This window comes from Phodopus roborovskii, unplaced genomic scaffold (assembly GCF_943737965.1).
Source record: "Phodopus roborovskii unplaced genomic scaffold, PHOROB, whole genome shotgun sequence".
NCBI classification, from domain to species: domain Eukaryota; kingdom Metazoa; phylum Chordata; class Mammalia; order Rodentia; family Cricetidae; genus Phodopus; species Phodopus roborovskii.
Window position 1 is genome coordinate 6,064,120 of NW_026126434.1, and position 19,511 is coordinate 6,083,630.

The following is a 19,511-nucleotide window of genomic DNA, read 5'->3' on the forward strand; positions in this document are numbered from 1 at the left end:
TTTTTGTGGTCTAATTTTCTATAGACCTACTTTATATCCTAAGTAGTTGATAGAATCTCCTTTTTGTATTTTTTTCGGGTGCAATTTGTAATCCCCAACAAGGTAAAACTTCCTTTACTTTCTTAAACATTTTTTCTAATATTTCTATTTTAGAATCAGCTAACAATATATCATTCATGTAATGGTAAATTATTGATTGTGGAAACTGTTTACAAATTATTTCCAATGGTTTTTGCCCAAAATATTGGCACATGGTGGGGCTATTTAGCATTACCTGTGGCAAAACCTTCCATTGATATCTCTTCACCGGTTGAGAATTATTGTAATTAGGTACGGTAAAGGCAAATTTCTCTTTCTCTTGTTCTTGTGAAGATATAGTGAAGAAGCAAACCTTTAAATCAATAACTATAATAGGCCATTCTTTGGGTATCAAAGAAGGCAAGGGCATTCCAGGCTGTAGAGAACCCATTGGCTGAATAACTTTATTGATGGCTCTCAGGTCTGTAAGCACTCTCCATTTACCAGATTTCTTTTTGATAACAAATACAGGAGAGTTCTAAAGGCTGGTAGATTCCTCAATATGTCCAGCATTTAGCTGTACCTGAACCAGGTTTTCTAAAGCCTCTAACTTCTCAGAGGTCATACCTGTCCTACCCAGACAGGTTCATCTGTTAGCCATTTTAAGGGTAGGGCTTTTGGTTCCTCTGTTTTTTGGCACTTTTATTATGGTTTCTAAGCCTGGATATTTGGTGTCCGGCTTGTATAGTATTTTATAATACTTTTTCCACAATCATAAGGTCGTTTATTGTTCATATCTAATACTGGAGGAATGTTAATCTCTGCTTTCCATTGCTGTAATAGAGCACACCCCCATAGGTTTATTGCTATATCAGCCACATATGGTCTCAACCTTCCTCTGTGTCCTACTGGTCCTATACATTCAATCCATCTCATGCTCTGTTTTACCTGAGACAGGGTTCCAATCCCTAAGAATTGAACATTTACCTCTTGCAAGGGCCATCTTGGAGGCCAAGATTTATTAGTTATGATAGTTACATCAGCCCCTGTGTTCACAATCCCTCCAAACAGTCTGTTACTTATTTTACCTATCAATCTAGGCCTATGACTAGTTAGAGGTTTGCCAAAATCTACGTTTTTTTGTTTCCTTCTTTCATGTTTGATTCAACTTCCATCACTAGTTTGTCATCCAGAGAAGTATGAGTTTTTACGATAGGCACTGGATTTTCTAATTGTCCTGTGGGAGATTGTCTTCCACTGTGACTGGGAATGTCTGGACCACCTTTGACATGTGGGCCTTCGAAAGGCCCCCCAAGAAATTTCCCGATTGTAAAGTCCTTGCTTGTCTCTGGTCGATCTACATTCATTGGTTCAGTGTCGGCCTTTGCCACACCTTCCACATAACCCAGAAGGCTGAGGCATTCTGTTTGATTAATTCCTGGGAGTGTTAGTTCTAAAAATAATTTGCCTACAAGTTCTTTTTAGATGTCCTATCCTACCACAGTTAAAACATCTGACATTTTGATATCTTTTCAAACCTTTCGAGATGGCGTCTCCTACCCAAGCTTCTATGTCACCATAGATAGTTAAGTACCTCTGTTATCTTGATGTCTTCTCAGATTTCTAGATATGGCTTCTCCTACCCAAGCTTCAGTGTTATTGTCATTATACTCAATGTTGGCTGTATATAGGACCAATTCATCTAAGGGTGCTGATCTGATTTTTAAAGGCCAAAGCACCTGTTTGCACTGTGGATTTTCATTCTCATAAGCTAATGATTCTATGAATATTCACCTAGAATCTGTGTCTGCTACCTCTAATTGTATTGCCCTAGACAACCTTTCTAGAAATACACTAAAGCATTCTCTAGATCCTTGCCTTATCTTAGTATAGGATTCTATCCTCTCCCCTAGTTCATGTTCCAAGCATTCAAAGCTGTTGTACTGCATAAAGACAAGGTGTGGTCATCATAGGTAGCTTGAGTTTCTGGGTCAGCATAAAGACCCTCACCAATAATTTTATTTTGGGGAGCTTTATAACCTTTCTTTAAGCCCTATATTTCAAGAACTTTTGCTTCTTCTCTCCATAAAGCCCTCCATTCTAATTGAGAGGAGTTTTCAAGGACAGCTGATATTAATTGATCCCAATCCTTAGGGGTTACCTTGTTATTCCTTGCCCATGATTCTATTAATTGCTTCACAGTATGGTGAATGTATGCCATAAGAGACTACTGCTTCCTTTATACCTTTTAAATATTTCATGCGTATTGGTTCCCACTGATATGCAACGCCACCTTTTGGGTGTTTTTCGTTGTTGGTTTTTCACTAATAGATATAGGGAAAACTCCCCTGACCCTAAATGGTGTAGAAAATTTTAAGTCTCTTTCATGCCCTGTTCCCTGTAGTTCTTCTGGTGTATCAGATTGAAGGTCTTTTAAGGCCTGAAATCTATTCACTATTGTTTCTTTGAGTCTGAACTTCTTGAACCATATAACTTTCTAGAGACTTCATTGAATCAGTCAGTCTCTTAATTTCTCCAACTTCAAATGATTCCATATTTTTAACATACTCATCCTTAGATATTATCTGAATGGCATGTAAACTACATTCCAGAAACAATGTTCTATCCGCTAGCTTGCCATTATCCTCAGACATGGGACAGATTCTACCTGCTTCCATCTGATGTTCCAGTTTTTTAACCTTATTAATAGATTTGTCCAACCAGGAACGAGCTGTTTCTGCTAGCATGTTAATGCATTGCACTGTTTCCATTTTGGTTATTGAGGCATCAGATATGGAAGAAATACTGTTTTCTAGCTGGTCATTTTTATGTTCCATGTTTTGCATTCTACCTGTCAGCTCTCTATTGCCATCTTCAATATTCTGAACCTTTTCCTCTAAGCATTTTATGTTCTGCATTCTAATTTTAAGCTCTCCATTGTCATTTTCAATATTCTGGACCTTGTTTTCTAAGGATTCTATGTTTTGCGATCTAATTTTCAGCTTTCCATTGTCATTTTCAATATTCTGAACATTTTTTCTAAACATTCCATGTTTGCATTCTAATTTTAATCTCTCCATTATCATTTTCAATATTCTGCATTCTGTTTTTTAGCTCTCTATTGTCATTTTCCATATTTTGAATTCTTGTTACTAACTGTCTTATGGTTTGTACAAGTTCCTTATTGTTTGCTCTAACCTCAAACCATTTCTTTAAAAATATCATAATGATGAAACCCATTGCTATTACCAAAAAAATTGTATATATTGATTAAGTCATGATTTTCTTCTGTTAAAATTCCTTCTATACAAGAAGTAAAAGAATTCCTAAAGTCCTGATCCGCCATAGATATGGAACAATTGATCTTGGATATTATATCAACTTAAATTGCGAGGAATGTTGCAATTATCTTAGGTGTAATTCTGCTGTCCTGGAACTTTGATGGTTTTAGTTGTAGATCTCAACTTGTGGTAGTTACACCTGGAGGTGTTCCACCAAATAGCATCTGGCAGCAGACGATCCTTCTGATCTTGGTCCCTGTAGAATAGCTCTTAACAAACTATGGCAAGTGAAATTTTGTTAAATGAATGAGTAAAAGGAGCCTTGTGCAATTGCTGGGACCGCAGGGTTAACAGGTGTTGCTGGTATCGCTGGATTGTAGGAAACACACAAGCAGGGCAGCACCACGAAGCTGTGCATGAATGCAAAGTAGGGTAATGGGCAAAAAATGAGAAACAGTGAGTGCCTTCTCAGGGCTGCTGTGGAGGTAAAGGAGTTGTAGGGCAGAGGCAAATGTCCCACAAGCTGTGGTGTATACACCTGGTTAGGCAAGGGACCCTGCCTGTTCGGGAATGGTGGAGGAAGGGGGCGGCATCTGCCACCTGGGTGAAAACCAGGTCCGGTGAAAATCCAGATCCTGCTTCTGACACCAGATATTGATGTTTAATAAGGATCAGGAGAAACAAATAGGCAGAATAGATGTTTATTCAGGGAGAAATAACTCACAACATAGACAGATGAACATCAGCAGGTTCCTGGTCCCAAGGATGCCTCCAGATGTGCTCCTGTCCTGGTACTGCAAACAAGAGAGCTCTCTGAGCCCCCTCCTCAGCCTTAGTTCCCCCAGGTCATATCAGGCCCTGTTGCCACAGGTGCGGACAAGGTGAATATCTCACTACACTAGTATTATAAGCATGGGCCACTATATCTGACTTTATTTCATTCTTAATCATTTTAAATTATTCTTAATAATTTTATTAATCACATTTTTACATATTTACTGAATAAACAATATTTTAAACTAAGACTGTCAGTTGACAATATGAAGTAGGTAAGTTAATACCTACATGGTTATTAAATTCTACATGGCTATTAAAGACTGATATAGAACAATATTTACTTAAGGCCATGTTTAAGAAAGACCATGAGAAAATATTAAAGCAAACCTTGCCATACATATTAGTAATGATTTTCAGTTCTATTATATACCAACTTGTCATGTTATCAGCTTGCTTGGTTGTATGGATCGACAGAATATACTTTCTAAATGAAAAGTTCCTTTTTTTTTTTTTGCATGTCGATCCTATTTCCCTCTCCCTCCTTCCCTCTTACTCTCTCCCCCCTCACATGCACCCTGACCACCCTCCCCTCCCATCCCCATCCCCATTCCACATGTAGGGCAATGCCATCTGGGGGGGGGGGTCATGTAAATCTGTCAAGTCATTTGAAGTAGGGACTAGGACTTCTCTCCTGTCTCTAGGTTAAGGGAGTATCCCTCCATGGGGGATGTGTCCTCAAGGTCCTTTTGTGCCCCAGGAATACATCCTGGTTCCACTCTCTGAGGTCCCTTAGACTGTTCAGTCCTTCTAGCTGAGAACCATATTCAGGGGGTCCCATGCTGGATTCCCAGCTATCAGTCTGGGGGCCCGTTAGCTACTCCTTGTTCAGGTCAGCTGTCTCTATGTGTTTCTGCAACCTGGTCTTGTCCTCTCCCTTTGCATCTGGATTCTAGTTCAACTCAGTGTTTAGTTATGGGTGTTTGCTTCTGTTTCCAATAGGTACTAGATGAGGGCTCCATGATGGTGGATTAGTTGTTGATCTCACTATCCGGGAAGGGCATTTATGGTAGCCTTTCCACGGTTGCTCAAATTGTTAGTTGGTGGCAGTCTTGTAGGTGAAAAGCTCCTTCTTTAGGCCTTGTCTTTGTATAATAATTGCTAAAAGGGAGGCATAAGAAAATATAGTCAAAATTTGCTCCTTAACTGTGAGCATTCATTAGCTGTTTGCTTTTTATCATCCTAGAAAATTATATTTTCACATGTGATTTCATCTCATTTTCTTAAACATTAAGCACAATATGTTCCAATTTTAAGGGCACATAAAATAAATAACTTGCTAGTTTGGTAATTGTTCAAGTTAGAAGCTGACAATAGATAATTTATTATTACTCTCAGTAGCAAAACAAAAGTTTAAATGCATTTCATTAGTAGAAAATAAATTTGAGTAAATTAGAAAATGGAATTGAAATAAGTGTCATGAACTTTTAAAAACATAACTGTTTTGTTCATATCATTGAGACTCAAGAACATAGTACCCCATGATATAGCATGCTAATAAGTGATAATAAGCAAACAGGAACATTATAAATTATTTTAGGATATTCCAGTTTTTTTTTCAAAATTCCATGCACATGCACATTTCTGATAGTAAATATAGAAACATTAAAGCCAACAAAGTCATAACACAAAACATCAATGAAAGCTGGGACACCATGAAAAGACCAAACTTAAGCATAATAGGGATAGAAGGAGAAGAATACTAGCTCAAAGGCACAGAAAATGTATTTAATGAACACCTCTTTCTATCTAGAACATATTCCTATCTTTGTTTTCACTATCTTTGGGTTCACCTGAGATAGCCTTTTTTTTTTTCACTAGTCAAATAAAAGTACTAAACATTAATCATTGTTTTGTGTCCTCACTAAATACTATAATAATTAACTATGGCAACATCATGGTATTTGTTGAATTGTAAGCTTGACCTCTTTTTACCAGACCTTCTTAATGTCAAAGTCTATGTCCTGATAGTAATAGCATGGTTCTAATATAACAAGGCAATCAGTAGTTACTATATTACCAATGAACAGACATGATCATTATCATGCCTCCTATTCATATGCCTCCTATTTCTCTAGCATCACTTGCAAACTTTTTACAAAATCATGTGTATGGATGCTAGGCAAAGCAACACATGACATTCTTTAACATTGTTGCGCAGAAGAAAAAATGGTATATTTTCTACATAAATTACTTAATTTTTAGGACCAATATATTTATTTTTATATTTTAGAAGGACAAAAAGGCTTTTTGTGAGCTAAAGGAAATTAGACAAAAGGTTATATGAAAGTTTACAAAATGAAAGAAAGAATACAAGAGAACCATTAAACAGAATATTTCCAAATATCTTTAGGTGTTATCATTGGATGTTTATTTGTTGGGGTTTTTTTTTTTTTTTGGTGCTATTTCCCAAATATTTTTAAATTTGTTTATTACAACTTAAGATGCATATTGATGGCTGGAAAGATGGCTCAGAAGTTAAGAGCCCTAACTGCTCTTCCAGAGATCCTGAGTTCAATTCCCAGAAACCACGTGGTGGCTCACAACCATCTGTAATGAAACCTGGTGCTATCTTCTGGCCAGCAGAAATACATGCATGCAGAACACTGTATACATAAGAAATATATCTTTAAAAAACAAAAAGATGTGTATTTGGATATCTTTAAAGTTCCTATAGAGAAGCCTGCCCTCTATACCACAAACACTTCACTCTAGTGATCACATAGAGTTTCAATTTATGTAAGCTGTGTTTTGTTTAGTTGAAGACAAGAACCCAAAAGTTGTAGTATATATTGGTCAAGCATTCCTTTGAACTTACCGTTCTCTATGTTTTAACATCATACAGAAGGTGACACCAACCAAAATGATAATTGCTGAGCCTGCAGAAACACCTGAAGAGGAAAAACGAATGTTTAATGCCAGAAAAAAAAAAAGACATGTCTTGCTAGCAATTGATTGTAGGAATTACTCCTAGTGGTACAGAAGTTGCTATTGTGATTTTATAATACTTTTTTTCTTAATCATAAACACTGAACTACTGAATAATCATAATTGAGCTTTAAATTTTTCTAGTTACATCTAGTCCATGTTTGGTCTGCAGCACTAGGCACATGGATCACAGGGTTCCAGTCAATTTTCAATCAAATTTTCCTATGCTTTTCGGTGTAATTGGTAAACAATCTTGTTTCTATGGTAATTAAGAACATAGGGTAGGATACCAGAATCCCATGATTTTGCATAATATTTGACCCTTAATTGTGACATATATTTTGCTATAGCAGAATAAGATTACTTATTCAGTTGTACCAAATACCAAGAGCACATAAAAAGAGAAATTTAATTTAAAAAGTACATTTTCAACTTTAACCTAAATTGACATTTTATAATGCACCAAGAACATTAAAATATATTTAAAATATGAAAGAACATTAGACCCAATGAATTAAAATGAAACATATTAATGTGTAGAATGTAAAACAATTTTACATTATACATATTTATTAAAAAAATTATAAGAACTCTTATTCAAGTATTTAAGAGAACTCACCACAAATAAGAGGAATAGTTGACCCTAAAGAGAAAAAAAGATCATGAAACATCAGTCTGTTAGTACAAGTTAGTGGCATCTATGTGCCATTATATCTGGCAATGTCCTAGAAATGGATACTTAGCTCCCATTTAGTCTACTTATGATAGAAATATTGGTTTGCCAAGTTATATTTATCATTTTATTATGTCAAAATTCAATGGATATCCCTCCATTTTAATTAGTTGAGTTGTGGGAGTTTATCAATACACTCAGTTTATAGTCAGCGACTTTTGAGATTAGGTGAAAATATGAACTGTTGTAATCGGTTAGTTGACATGTTTTTGGAAGTCCTTTCAAGTTGGTAAGCACTTAAAAATTAGACAAGAGAGAATTCTCACAGAAGTTTTTTTTTTTTCAGACTAGAAGGCTGTGAGTTTTACATTTTTGCTCCTTTTAGACTATTGTGGCCCTCTTGATGTGATGTGTGCCCCATACTCAATTATATTTTTCTTTGTATTGATTTCTGCTTTTCAGTTAATCTGTTTTCACATCATTGTTCGCTATGTCAAAAAATCTCCTACACTGATAGACATTCCATTCCCCTCCTACACTGGCCACATATAAATAGCAGTGAGTGAGGCACTTGAACTTACGGTATTTGCAGATAGCCAGGGGAGGGTTCCATTGGTGGTCATCTTGGCACTGGCTCTGAGGACTGCCCTCCAAGGTATACCCATCCTCACATTCCAAAGTCACAGTAGCTCCATACCGATACATTTTCCCAAGCTGGAGTCCCTTCTGGATTCCATTTGTATCCTCAGGGAATCTACAGTTTACCTCTGCAATTAAAGAAATCTTACTAATACAATAAAGTAGAAAATGTCCTTACTAGAAAGATTATGAAATCAACTAATTTCATTATCAGTAAGCAAAGTTTCATTGGATAGCATAAGGCAATACTCTGGGCAGTCTTTATTGTCAACAATTTTCAACAGCTACCTAGCAACTTAATCTGGATTGTTTTCTATTTGTGTGTCTATGCTAACTGTATTTAAATAATTTCTGTCTGTCTCAGTCTCTCTCTCTCTCTCTTTGTGTGTGTGTGTGTGTGTGTGTGTGTGTGTGTGTGTGTGTGTATGTGTGTGTGCTCACACGCAAGAGGGCATGCACTCATGCGTGCATAAGTACAGTCTTTGTGTGCAGGTGCCTTTAGAAGCAAGAAATACTCTTTTTTCTGCATTGAATTTTTGGGATCTGGAGTTATAGGTGGCTGTGAGACAACCTATGTAGGTGGTAGGAATTGAACTTTGGTCTTGTGGGAGAACAGCTTACACTCTTAACCACTGAGCTATCTTTTGCCCCAGTTGCATAGTTCTGAACATTAATTTTGTATATGATAACATTGTTTCACAACATGAAAATTAGAAATATTCCTGTTAAGGCCTTGGAATTGAATCCTCACTGCTAGTTTTGTGACTTTGAGTAAGTCACAAATCTCTCTGAGACTTTATCTACAAAGCAGGAATAACAATGGTACTATTCTTTTATGGGTTTCCGGAACATTAAATGATAATAATGGAAGCAATGCACAGCATCTGCCATATAGTAGAATCCTCAGCAATATTATATACTGACTTATTATTCTTATTTCATACATACTGTTGATAATAATTACTTCATAAAATATGTAGAACTATTTGTAAAATTTGTCTGTATTATAGAAGAGCTCAACTGCCAGTGTACAACGGTGGCAGGTATAGGAGAGCTATCGTTAGAGTGGACATTGGAGAGCTGGGCCCTTCCTTTTCAGACCAATGCACAGTTCTCCTCAGTTGATGGCTTCTCATGCAGATGCAGATGGAGAAAGAGTTATTCTCACCTGGGAGACTGGCCACTAGGAATTTAACCATGTACCAGTGGGTATATGGACAACACAAAATGGACTTTTTTCTTTTTCTTTTCCTTTGTAGAGGTAGAGGCCATAGTGGAGTGGTGTGGACATGAGGAGATTAGGAGTTGAGTGCATTCAAGTGTGTGATGTGAGATTCCCAAATAATCAATAGAGAAAATTGCCCATAATCTCACTACTAAATACGGAAACAGAATCAAAAGAACATTATAATTTTTATTGATGTTTTGTCAAATGCATTCTTACTTTAATTTTAGCAATAGTGTGACTATAACCTTTGCTTAGTTGCTTAAATTACAAAAATCACTTCGACTATCTATATATAAATAACTAAATAATTATTAGCCATACAGTTATGTCATTTTTATTTTAATATTATGGATTAATATATTAATTAATTAAATGTACTCAGATAAATCATACAATTGATAACAATTTTAAGCTGAAATGCTTAATTGAACATATATATTTGGGAAAATTACTTTGCTAGAAAGAACAACAATAACAACAATAAAGCAGACAAAAATACCTTTACAATAAGGGGCAGGTTGGCTCCAGGTACCCTCATGAGTACAGAGAAGAATTGCCTCTCCAGCCAGAAGGTAACCTTGGTAACAGCTATACATGACTGACATTCCAGGGGAAAATAGAGCTCTATTCCCACCAGTATGATTCCCATTGGGGATTGTGGATGGAGAAGGACAACCTAAGAAAGCTTGGAGATCAACAAGGAAAGACTTTAACTGGGCACAGTCTAACATTCTGATAACACAATTCCTGGGTAATAACAACACAAAAAAGCAACAAGAAACAAGCTAAATAGTTAATTCTCAAGTTTGGATAAATGTGTGATTTTCCTCTCTATACTATAAATGATTAGAAGAAAAAAGTTGAACATATGATATAGCTGTGGTCTACAAATATGATTTATTAGCCTATTTTATTATATTCCCTTGGTTGTTTCAAGAGTAACTGTCTAAAATTAATTGATCTATTATCTTCCCACTATGTTGAAAACAGGCTAGTACCATACATACAGATGCCCAGGAACAAGGAAGTGAAACCACACCCCTTAGAGCTCGATTTGATGAGGCTGCACTTGGCAGTCTCTAATGAGGACAGCCCTTAGCAGGACCAAGCTGTCAAATGATAGCCAAAATTATGAGACAATTTAGTGGGTTTGAAGGTAAGGTTCATTCTTCAGAACATCCAATATCCTCACTCTGGGTGGAACAATAGCCTTAAATATCAAAATTTCAAACAATATTTGCCAAAAAGTGTGCCCATGGTTTCAACTAAGTTCATAAGAATGAATAAATTAGAGATTGATTAATAAATAAATTAATCATAATTTCAGGCACTCTTGCTCTGTACAAAGGAAAGAGAAAAAAGAACCAAGTGAGGAGATAGGAAATGAAAGATCATCTTATAAAACACTAACGTCTTTATCTTTTAGATGCTTTAGTTTAGGTAGAATGTATACTCAAAAGCCTTCTTTATTTTGTAAAACATTTCACTTTTTATCCATGAAAATGACATACCTTTTCTGATACAAGTTGGTATACCTGGTACCCATGTGTTATTGGTATGACACCTTATCAAGTGACTGCCATTCATGATAAAGCCAGGATTGCAGGCAATATGTACTATGTCATTATGGGAATATGCAGAATGAGTTTTATTAAGTTTGTATCCATGCTCAACTTCCAGATCAGGGCAATGAGCTGGAAGAGAAGATTTTGAGCACTTTGGTGGAGGTCCACTCCAAGATCCATGTCCTTTAGCATCATTTCTGCATTGCAAACTTTTCTCTCCCTGAAGATCAAACCCTTGATCACATTCATACAAGACTTCATTTCCATATAAGAAGTGCTCTTTCATCATGCCTGTGTGCCTCCCATTTTCAACAGTTGGTGGAGGTTGACAGTGAATAACTGCAGAAGAGATTTAGAGAATTTGAGTGTTCATCCCAATACAAACAACACTATACAAGTGCCTTATAATAGAAAATTATTTAAAATTTGGAAATTAGAACATGCTTTATCAATTTATGTACAGATTCATTAAAGAAAAATCAAAAAATAAAATGAAGTATAAAGAAAGAAATATAGCTGTGTTCCTATATCCCATAAATATACCACATATTTTCCTATTTAGTAAAATTAAAATATATATACATATTCACATTTATATACATATGATAAATACTCATTCCTACTTGACAAATTGTTTCTCAATGCCAGTGTTGATAAAAACTAAGAGATTTTCAACATAGCAGGGAGAAGTATAAACTATTAAAGAAGTTGTAAACTTACTCTCCACTAATGGATTATCCCTTTCTAATTCCCTAATCTGTGGTTGACTTCCCTATGTCCATAATTTACCTTTACAAACTGCAATCTTTTGGAACCAAGTTCCATTCTCAGCATTTTGACACTTCTCATAAGCATGTCCAGTCAACTGGTACCTACAAAAAGATGTTATGCCACATTTATTTTCAACATTTGACCTCTGCAACATAACTGTACCAGAGACTGAATCAGAGCTCATACCTTTAATCTCAGGATTTGAGAGATATAAAAGGTAGAGGCACTCGGTCTGAGAATTAGTCTCTAGCCACATTTGGGAGAGCATAGCATTCTTAGTGAACCTGAGGAGCAGTAAAGTCAGGGGAAAGTCTGAGGATCACCCCTTTGGTCTGAGCTGAGGTTTGCTTTACTGATCTTCAGTTTGAAACTTGAACACCAATATCTGTCTCTGGGTCTTTTATTTATCTTGCTACAGTCCTCCAAATTAGAAAACTATTTTTATAAAAGAAACTCTCAGGAAACCCCTTCCCACATTAGAAAAGCAGGCAGGATCTGATAATTAGATAGTTGTGGGTTGGAGCATGAGAACTTCCCAAAGGGCTTTACCAAAACAAGCTGTGGGCAGAGTTAATATACAGTACAGGGTGGAAATTGTTTCTAAGGATAGACAACTTCACACTCACCCATGCTGACAGGCTCTATTCACTAGTTTCACATGTGAGTCATCTGGAAGCTCATGGAGTTCTTTCACAGGCTCACATCCTTCTGGAGGGGCAAAGTTGAGATTGCTTTTAGGTTCCTCATACCAAAAAGGAGGATGACTCAGAGACCAAAAGAACCTTATGAGCAAGACTTTATTGTCCTGAAGGCAATGAGTGGATTTGTTTCCCATAACTTACAGTAAGGGTCACAAGTGTGTTCATGTTATTCGAGAGACAGAGGAACCTATTTCTACATATATACCAACTATGGTGGCCTAAGAGGGTGGTGGCCTAGAGTGCAAACTTCTGACATAAACACCAACAGCAGCATTCTACTCCAGAACTGAAAGAACACAACAGGTGATGCCAATCTGAAACTTTGAAGGCATTGTTCAGGAAGTTCTTATCCTCCACAGAATGTTTTCTGTTCTATAGATATACCTGTGATCCTGGGTTTATGCTGTGGGAAACAAATCTATCTACTGCCTGTCTTCAGAACTGTGAAGTCCTGACTGTGTCTTGCTTTTTGGTATGAGTCTTCTTTAAAAGTTCTTCTCTGAATATGTTCCAAATCCAAGGGTACACTCATGCAAAGATCACAATACAACACATATATAACTTTTGGTACAATGGAGAAAATATATGAAGGAAATCTGTGTCCACTTTGCCTTTTAAAAAAGATGCTTGTTTTGAGTAGTAAATAATAAATAAGACTAAATTATAGGGGCTGGAGATGTAGCTTATACTGGCCAAGTTTGTGCAAGGCCCTGAGTTAGAGCTCTGGTCCTTCAATTAAAAAACAGAAAAGAAAAATATAAATAAGTAAATATCATTTTACTGGATTTAGGTTGTTTTTTTTTTTTTTTTTTACCTTTTTCACAAAGTGGAATTTCAGGATCCCAGGTATTATTGGCTTTACAACGAATCCGACTACTTCCATTCAGTATGTATCCATTGTTACACTTGATTGTCACACTATCATTGTAGAAGTATGGGGCTTCATTGTAAGTGAGCTTATGTCCATTTTCCACATGGACATCTGAGCACTGAACAGCAGGGAGGGAAAGTTTACAGAGAGGAGCAGGGCCACTCCAGGAGCCTCTTCCTCTGCTGCCACTTATACAACGGATGGTACGTTCCCCAATGAGGTTGAATTGCACTCCTTCCTCTGGCCCAGGATAACACTTGTAGGTGATCACAGTTCCATATGGGACATCATCTAAGGAATTTCCTGTATGTGTCCCATTGTGGATAATAGGAGGTGGTGGGCAGGTGATTTCTGGAGCACAAAAATGATACTGAAGACATCTGATTCAAGGTTAGAAGTGCAGTAGTTCTAACAATGTTTCACTGGAGGGTGTGGATGAATGCTTGTGCTATGAATGTCAAACATTGTGTATATAAAATTTGATTTAAACAGATTTTAGTGAAAATAAGATTGTTATTGAAAATAAACATATTATGATATAGTTAGATCCAATATTTATATTCTAATTAAATTAATAATTATTTTATCAAGTCAATATGAGAATAAAAGGCACAAGTGATAGAATCATGTTTTTGTAATATATCTTGTTACAATAGCTATATGGCTGGCCCAGGAAAGCTGTTGTTGATTTGGCACCTACTTTACAATAGGAAGTTTTATCATCCAGAAAATAGGTACAATGTGATTTTATTCTAATAACTGAAACCTGCAGTTTGGTAACACTTTTACAAGTGAGACTAGTGTTTCTACAAGTCATATACGTTGCCAAAGGTCATAGAAGTATTATTAGACAGTAAGAATAGAATCTGAGTTCTGAGTTCATATTTAACACCAATCTCCCAATCTCTTTATTCAGCCTTGGTGTAACCCGAAGTAGGGACAGTTGATAGATAGTTATCATTCTTTACGCTCTGGTAACCCTAAACCACAACATAAACTTGGAAACTAAGTATATGGAATTTGACTGATTAAAGTAGAACGAGCTAATGGAAGAAAGATGGCAAAATAGCCATAAAACTTAAGGAAATAATGTGCTAATTCCTATAACATGGTCTAAAAATAGTATACTCATCCATATTATATCACTTTAAATCCTTTGACAATTTTGTTACTTACCTTTACAAAGACGGATCTCTATAAACCAAAGAATTTTACCTTGACACGGCTGATAAGCACTTTCACTTAACTGGGACCTGGAGAGAATGAGTCATATCATTTGGCCATGTGGTTACCAATAAGCTAAGCAAGCACTATGGGCTCCAAAGGCAGACTGACAAATTGTAGGGCAAAATGCAACAGGAAAAAATATAGCCAACTTCAGCACCCTTCATCAATTTTGTAGTTCCCAAGCATGGAAAAACATTGTGATAAACAATCTGTGAGCATATGACTAAGGAAGTCTTTTAACATGAACTCTTATACAGTTTTCAGTGGGCACTGATAAGGCAGACCTCATTTAGGATGAGACATGCTTCACTCACCCTTCATCACAAGAAGAATTAACAGCTGTCCTAATAAAATGATTCTGAGGCCTCTTAAAAAGATATGGTCCTACTGGTTTACACTCTGCAACTAAGAAAAAAAGATAAGGATGAGTAACAACACAAGACAATCTTAGGCAAAGTATCTGTAGTTGTATTGTAGTACCTTTACACTGAGGGGCAGTGGGTGTCCACTTCCCCTCAGGAGTACAGTATATGGTGTCCGCCCCCACCAGTAAATAGCCAGGATCACAGCTGTATCTTATGGATGTTCCAGGGTCAAAGTTGAGGAAGTGCCTATCGTCTTTTTGCCCATTGATGATTTTAGGAGGAGCTTGACATTCTAAAGGAAAAACAGATACAATGCAACATTTTAGAGTAAAAAATAGAAACTGAGCCAAAGCAGTCAAAATTAATATGATAATCCCATACTTACGTCAGCTATCTGTAATACGTGATATTTTGCAGTCCTTAGATAATTTCAGGTTATCATTTCTCAATCATATTTTTTTTCTGTATTCAGGCTGCCACTGATCTATTTGAATTCTGCTTGCTCACCTCCTGTCCCCCACCCACAACTCTTTCTTTTTTTCCCTTTTACTATTTTTTTTAAAGATAGTATTTTACTATGTACTCCAGGTTGATCTCAAATTCACAACATTTTTGTACCAATCTCCTCAGTTATGGCAGTGTTTGGCATGTGCCACTACACCATCTTTTCCCTTCTGAAGGAATTATCTTAGAAGACTATAGATTTCAATATATTCCCAGGTGAAAGCTTTGGTAACTTTCCTTTAAAAAAATCACTGTTAAGACAAAAAAAATTATTTTTGTTCTCATATTTCTTAAAGAAGTGGACAACTTAGTAAACTCTAGTGTATTTTCCATAGTGGTAATGGAGTGCTATGAAAGTCTTCTTTATACTTTATATCTACTATTGTATGACAGAAGGTGTAGGGACTACAAAGTACCTTACATAAAGTTCATAGGTCGTTCCTATACATTTTTGAAATGCTCCATTTTCTGATTAATAAGCACCTACCTTTTTCACACACTGGTATGGATGGCTCCCATGAGCCCTGGGCATTGCATCGGATTCTCCTGCTGCCCTTCAAATTGAACCCAGATTCACAAGAAATTGTCACAGTATCATTATAGGAATATCTATCTTTCAAATCTGATAACATTTGGCCTCTATCTATCTGGGGCTTTAGACACTGAACTGCAGAAGTTGAAAGTTCACAACGTGGAGGAGGGCCACTCCAAATCCCACTCTTCTTACTGTCGCTGGTACAATAGATAGTCTTCTCTCCAATAAGAATGAAGTTCACTCCTTTCTCTGGGCTTGAGTCACAGATGTAGGTAACTGTGCTTCCATATGGTACATTTGTTGAAAAGCTGCCTGTATGTCTTCCATTAAGAACAGGTGGAGGTGGGGGGCAGAGAATTTCTAGAGAAGGTAAAGGACAGTGATTTCTGAATCTGCAATAAGTCATTCAGTCAACTAATTTTGCAATATAATTACAAATATGGTCTTAAAAGTTCATTTTTGAGTATGTCTCCTTTGCTGATTTTTTAGTTTAGTTACCAAATACACAATCTTCTTTAGGTACGTGACTCGAATTCTGTCACCAAGATCATGTATCTTTGAGAGAAAGAAAAGCTGCTTGCTTCTTTTGACTTAAGGAAAAAGAATAATAATAATAAAAAATTGAAAGGCATTGCACTACAGACCAGACCCTTAAGATTTCTAGTTTTATTTTGCTGTGAGCATACACACACACACACACACACACACACACACACACACACACGCATGCGTGCATGCACACACACACACACATACAAGATTATACGAAGAAATTCATACTTATAGGAAAGCCAAGGCTGCACTGTGTGTGGACCCCTGTATTTCCTTACCAAACCACTATTGTCTTACCTACCTTTACATACTGGCTTCTTGGTCCAAATGGCTTTCTGTTCAACAATTACACACTGACTAGGTTGTCCTTGTAATTGATACCTAGATACAGGGGTTGAAATTTAGTACTATTAGGCAGCTTGTGCTGAAAAACTGGTTAACTTTAAATGTACATGTTCACTTAATCTGTATAGCTACTCTTTTATTAGTATTCTCTTTTACTACCTCTCTGCAGATTATTCCTGAATAATAACCAGGCTCATCCATGTTCCTTCTGTTGGCTTTGTAGTTCACAGCAAGCACATATAATACAATTGCATTAAATTTTACACTCTAAACACTCACCCTTCATTACAGGAGAAGTACACAGTTTTGCCAACCTGAAGATTCAGAGGCCCTTTTATCTGCCCATTGGGGATCTCTCCTGGAGGTTCACACTTGGCCTCTAGGAAAAATGGCAAGACTAAGAAATAAATCATAGTAAATATCAGGGCAGTCCCCCCCCCCAGTAGATAGTAAATTTAAGATACCTTTGCATGTGGGGATGACACTATCCCAGTCTCCTGAAGATAAGCACTTAATTGTCTTTTGTCCAATAAGCAAATAACCAGGATCACAAATGTATGTCACAGACAACCCTGCAACAAACTGGCCAACATGCTGTCCTGTGTGGTGTCCATTATGGATCATGGGAAGTGATGGGCACACTAGAGGGAAATCTTAATACATACACATAGGGGGAAAAGCCATCAGATAATATATATGAATCTAGATGCCTGCATAGGACACATTTATAAATAAATAGCATGCAATCTCTGGTCACCAGACCAGTCACCATTAACTTTTAACTCATTCCCAAACAGATATGGCTTGTTTCCTTTTATGGAAAAATAATTGCAATTTTGGGAGGACATGGTCTCACTATGTAACCCTGGTAGGCCTGGAACTCTCTATGTAAATCAGGCTACCTTTGAACTCACAAACATCCACCTGCCTCTGCCTCCCAAGTGTGAATATTAAAGGTATGTACCACCACACCCAGCTTTATTGTGTTATTTTCATCTTTAATTATATTTTAGCATTGAGAAAAATTTCAGTTACTGGAAATGTTCAGTTTTGTTCATCTGTAAGCTTATCATTCAAAGGATTATCCTATTAGACATTATTAATACAATTTATTAGTATCTTATATATTAACATATATAAAAATATGCACATTATGTATAACACATACTATTTTAATGTTTTTTATTCCATGATAATTTTTTCATTCGAATATGTATAGGTCCACCCAAATCTTTATTTTCCATAGACGATCTGTTTTGAGATTACTGGTTAATCAACCTACTGATATATAAGTAAAATAAATATAATTTGTAGTAGTTGGGATAGATCTAGGCAAGCACTCTTTCATTGAGTTACACCTACAATCCCTTTTGTTCCTTTTTATTTTGAGACAAGATCTGGCTAAGTTGCCCATGCTGGCTTTAAAATCACAGTGTACTCCAAGCAGGCCTTGAACTTGTAATTTCTTAGTTCATCCTCCTGTGAAGCTGAAATTGCAGCTCTGTGCTCCCAGGCCAGAGTGAATCATATTCATAAACAATGTAGCACTTCCTAAGCTCTATAATCTATTTAGAATGTATCAATATTGTTCTTTATTAGAAATTTTTTGAGTCCATCCTACTTCGGAGACTTCTCGGAGCAGTTCTGAACAAAGGAGACCTGACTATCCACACAGGACCACCCGTAATTTCCACCTGCTTGGTCTCTGACCCCACCTCCAGTCCTCTGCTGGAGTCCCGGGCCCCTCCCAGAGATCCGCCTATCTCTGCGGGTCCACTCTGAGTTCCTGCTGGCATCTTCTACTGGATCCTCATCCTTGACCCCATCCCTAGGTCCCTGACTGCAGAGAAACCCCACAGAGCTACAGATATTGAATCTCAGACCCACATAAGCCCACCGGGGAAGTACCATAGATAGAGGGGGAGACCCCACCAACACCTACTGGAAGAAGTTATGGGAAGAAGGCAAGACAAGAAAACACCTAACAACAGAAAGACAAGCATGACACCACCAGAATCTAGGGAATCTACACCAACTAGAATGGAACACAACAACAAAGCAGAGGAAGCAGAAGGGAACGACTTAAAAATTACCATCATAAAAATGATAGAGGCCCTCAAAGAAGATGTGAGAAAATCCCTTAAAGAAATGGAGGAAAAAACAAACAAAAAAGTGGAAGAAATGGACAAATTCCTTAAGGAAAGTACAGAAAGCCAAGAAAAAACAATTAAGCAGGTGAAGGAAACAGTTCAAGCCTTGAAAACTGAAATAGAGAAAATAAAGGCAACACAAACTGAAGGAAATAGAAAAACTGGGCAAAAAATCGGCAACTACAGACACAAGCATAACCAACAGAATTCAAGAGATGGAAGAGAGAATCTCAGGCGCAGAAGATTAAACTAGAAGAAATAGATTCATTGACCAAAGAAAATCATAAATCAACAAATCCTTAACACAAAACATCCAGGAAATGT

General features: G+C 36.7%; 1 protein-coding gene across 3 annotated transcripts in view; it reads right to left on the reverse strand.

Annotated features, from left to right (window-relative positions):
• Positions 1-4,669: 4,669 nt before the first annotated feature.
• Positions 4,670-19,511, reverse strand: part of Cr2 (complement C3d receptor 2) — a 37,812-nt gene continuing 22,970 nt past the window's right edge. For all 3 annotated transcript variants that reach the window (XM_051186693.1, XM_051186695.1, XM_051186694.1), the window contains 16 exons: positions 17,502-17,690; positions 17,317-17,416; positions 16,994-17,073; positions 16,093-16,500; positions 15,217-15,393; positions 15,051-15,141; positions 14,686-14,762; positions 13,453-13,860; positions 12,564-12,645; positions 11,956-12,038; positions 11,113-11,505; positions 10,101-10,286; positions 8,316-8,501; positions 7,681-7,704; positions 6,952-7,024; positions 4,670-5,234 (listed from right to left, as the gene is read on the reverse strand). In XM_051186693.1, coding sequence (XP_051042650.1) covers positions 5,162-5,234; positions 6,952-7,024; positions 7,681-7,704; positions 8,316-8,501; positions 10,101-10,286; positions 11,113-11,505; positions 11,956-12,038; positions 12,564-12,645; positions 13,453-13,860; positions 14,686-14,762; positions 15,051-15,141; positions 15,217-15,393; positions 16,093-16,500; positions 16,994-17,073; positions 17,317-17,416; positions 17,502-17,690 — 2,630 coding nt within the window. In that variant the 3' untranslated portion in view covers positions 4,670-5,161. The remainder of the gene's footprint in view (positions 5,235-6,951; positions 7,025-7,680; positions 7,705-8,315; positions 8,502-10,100; positions 10,287-11,112; positions 11,506-11,955; positions 12,039-12,563; positions 12,646-13,452; positions 13,861-14,685; positions 14,763-15,050; positions 15,142-15,216; positions 15,394-16,092; positions 16,501-16,993; positions 17,074-17,316; positions 17,417-17,501; positions 17,691-19,511) is intronic.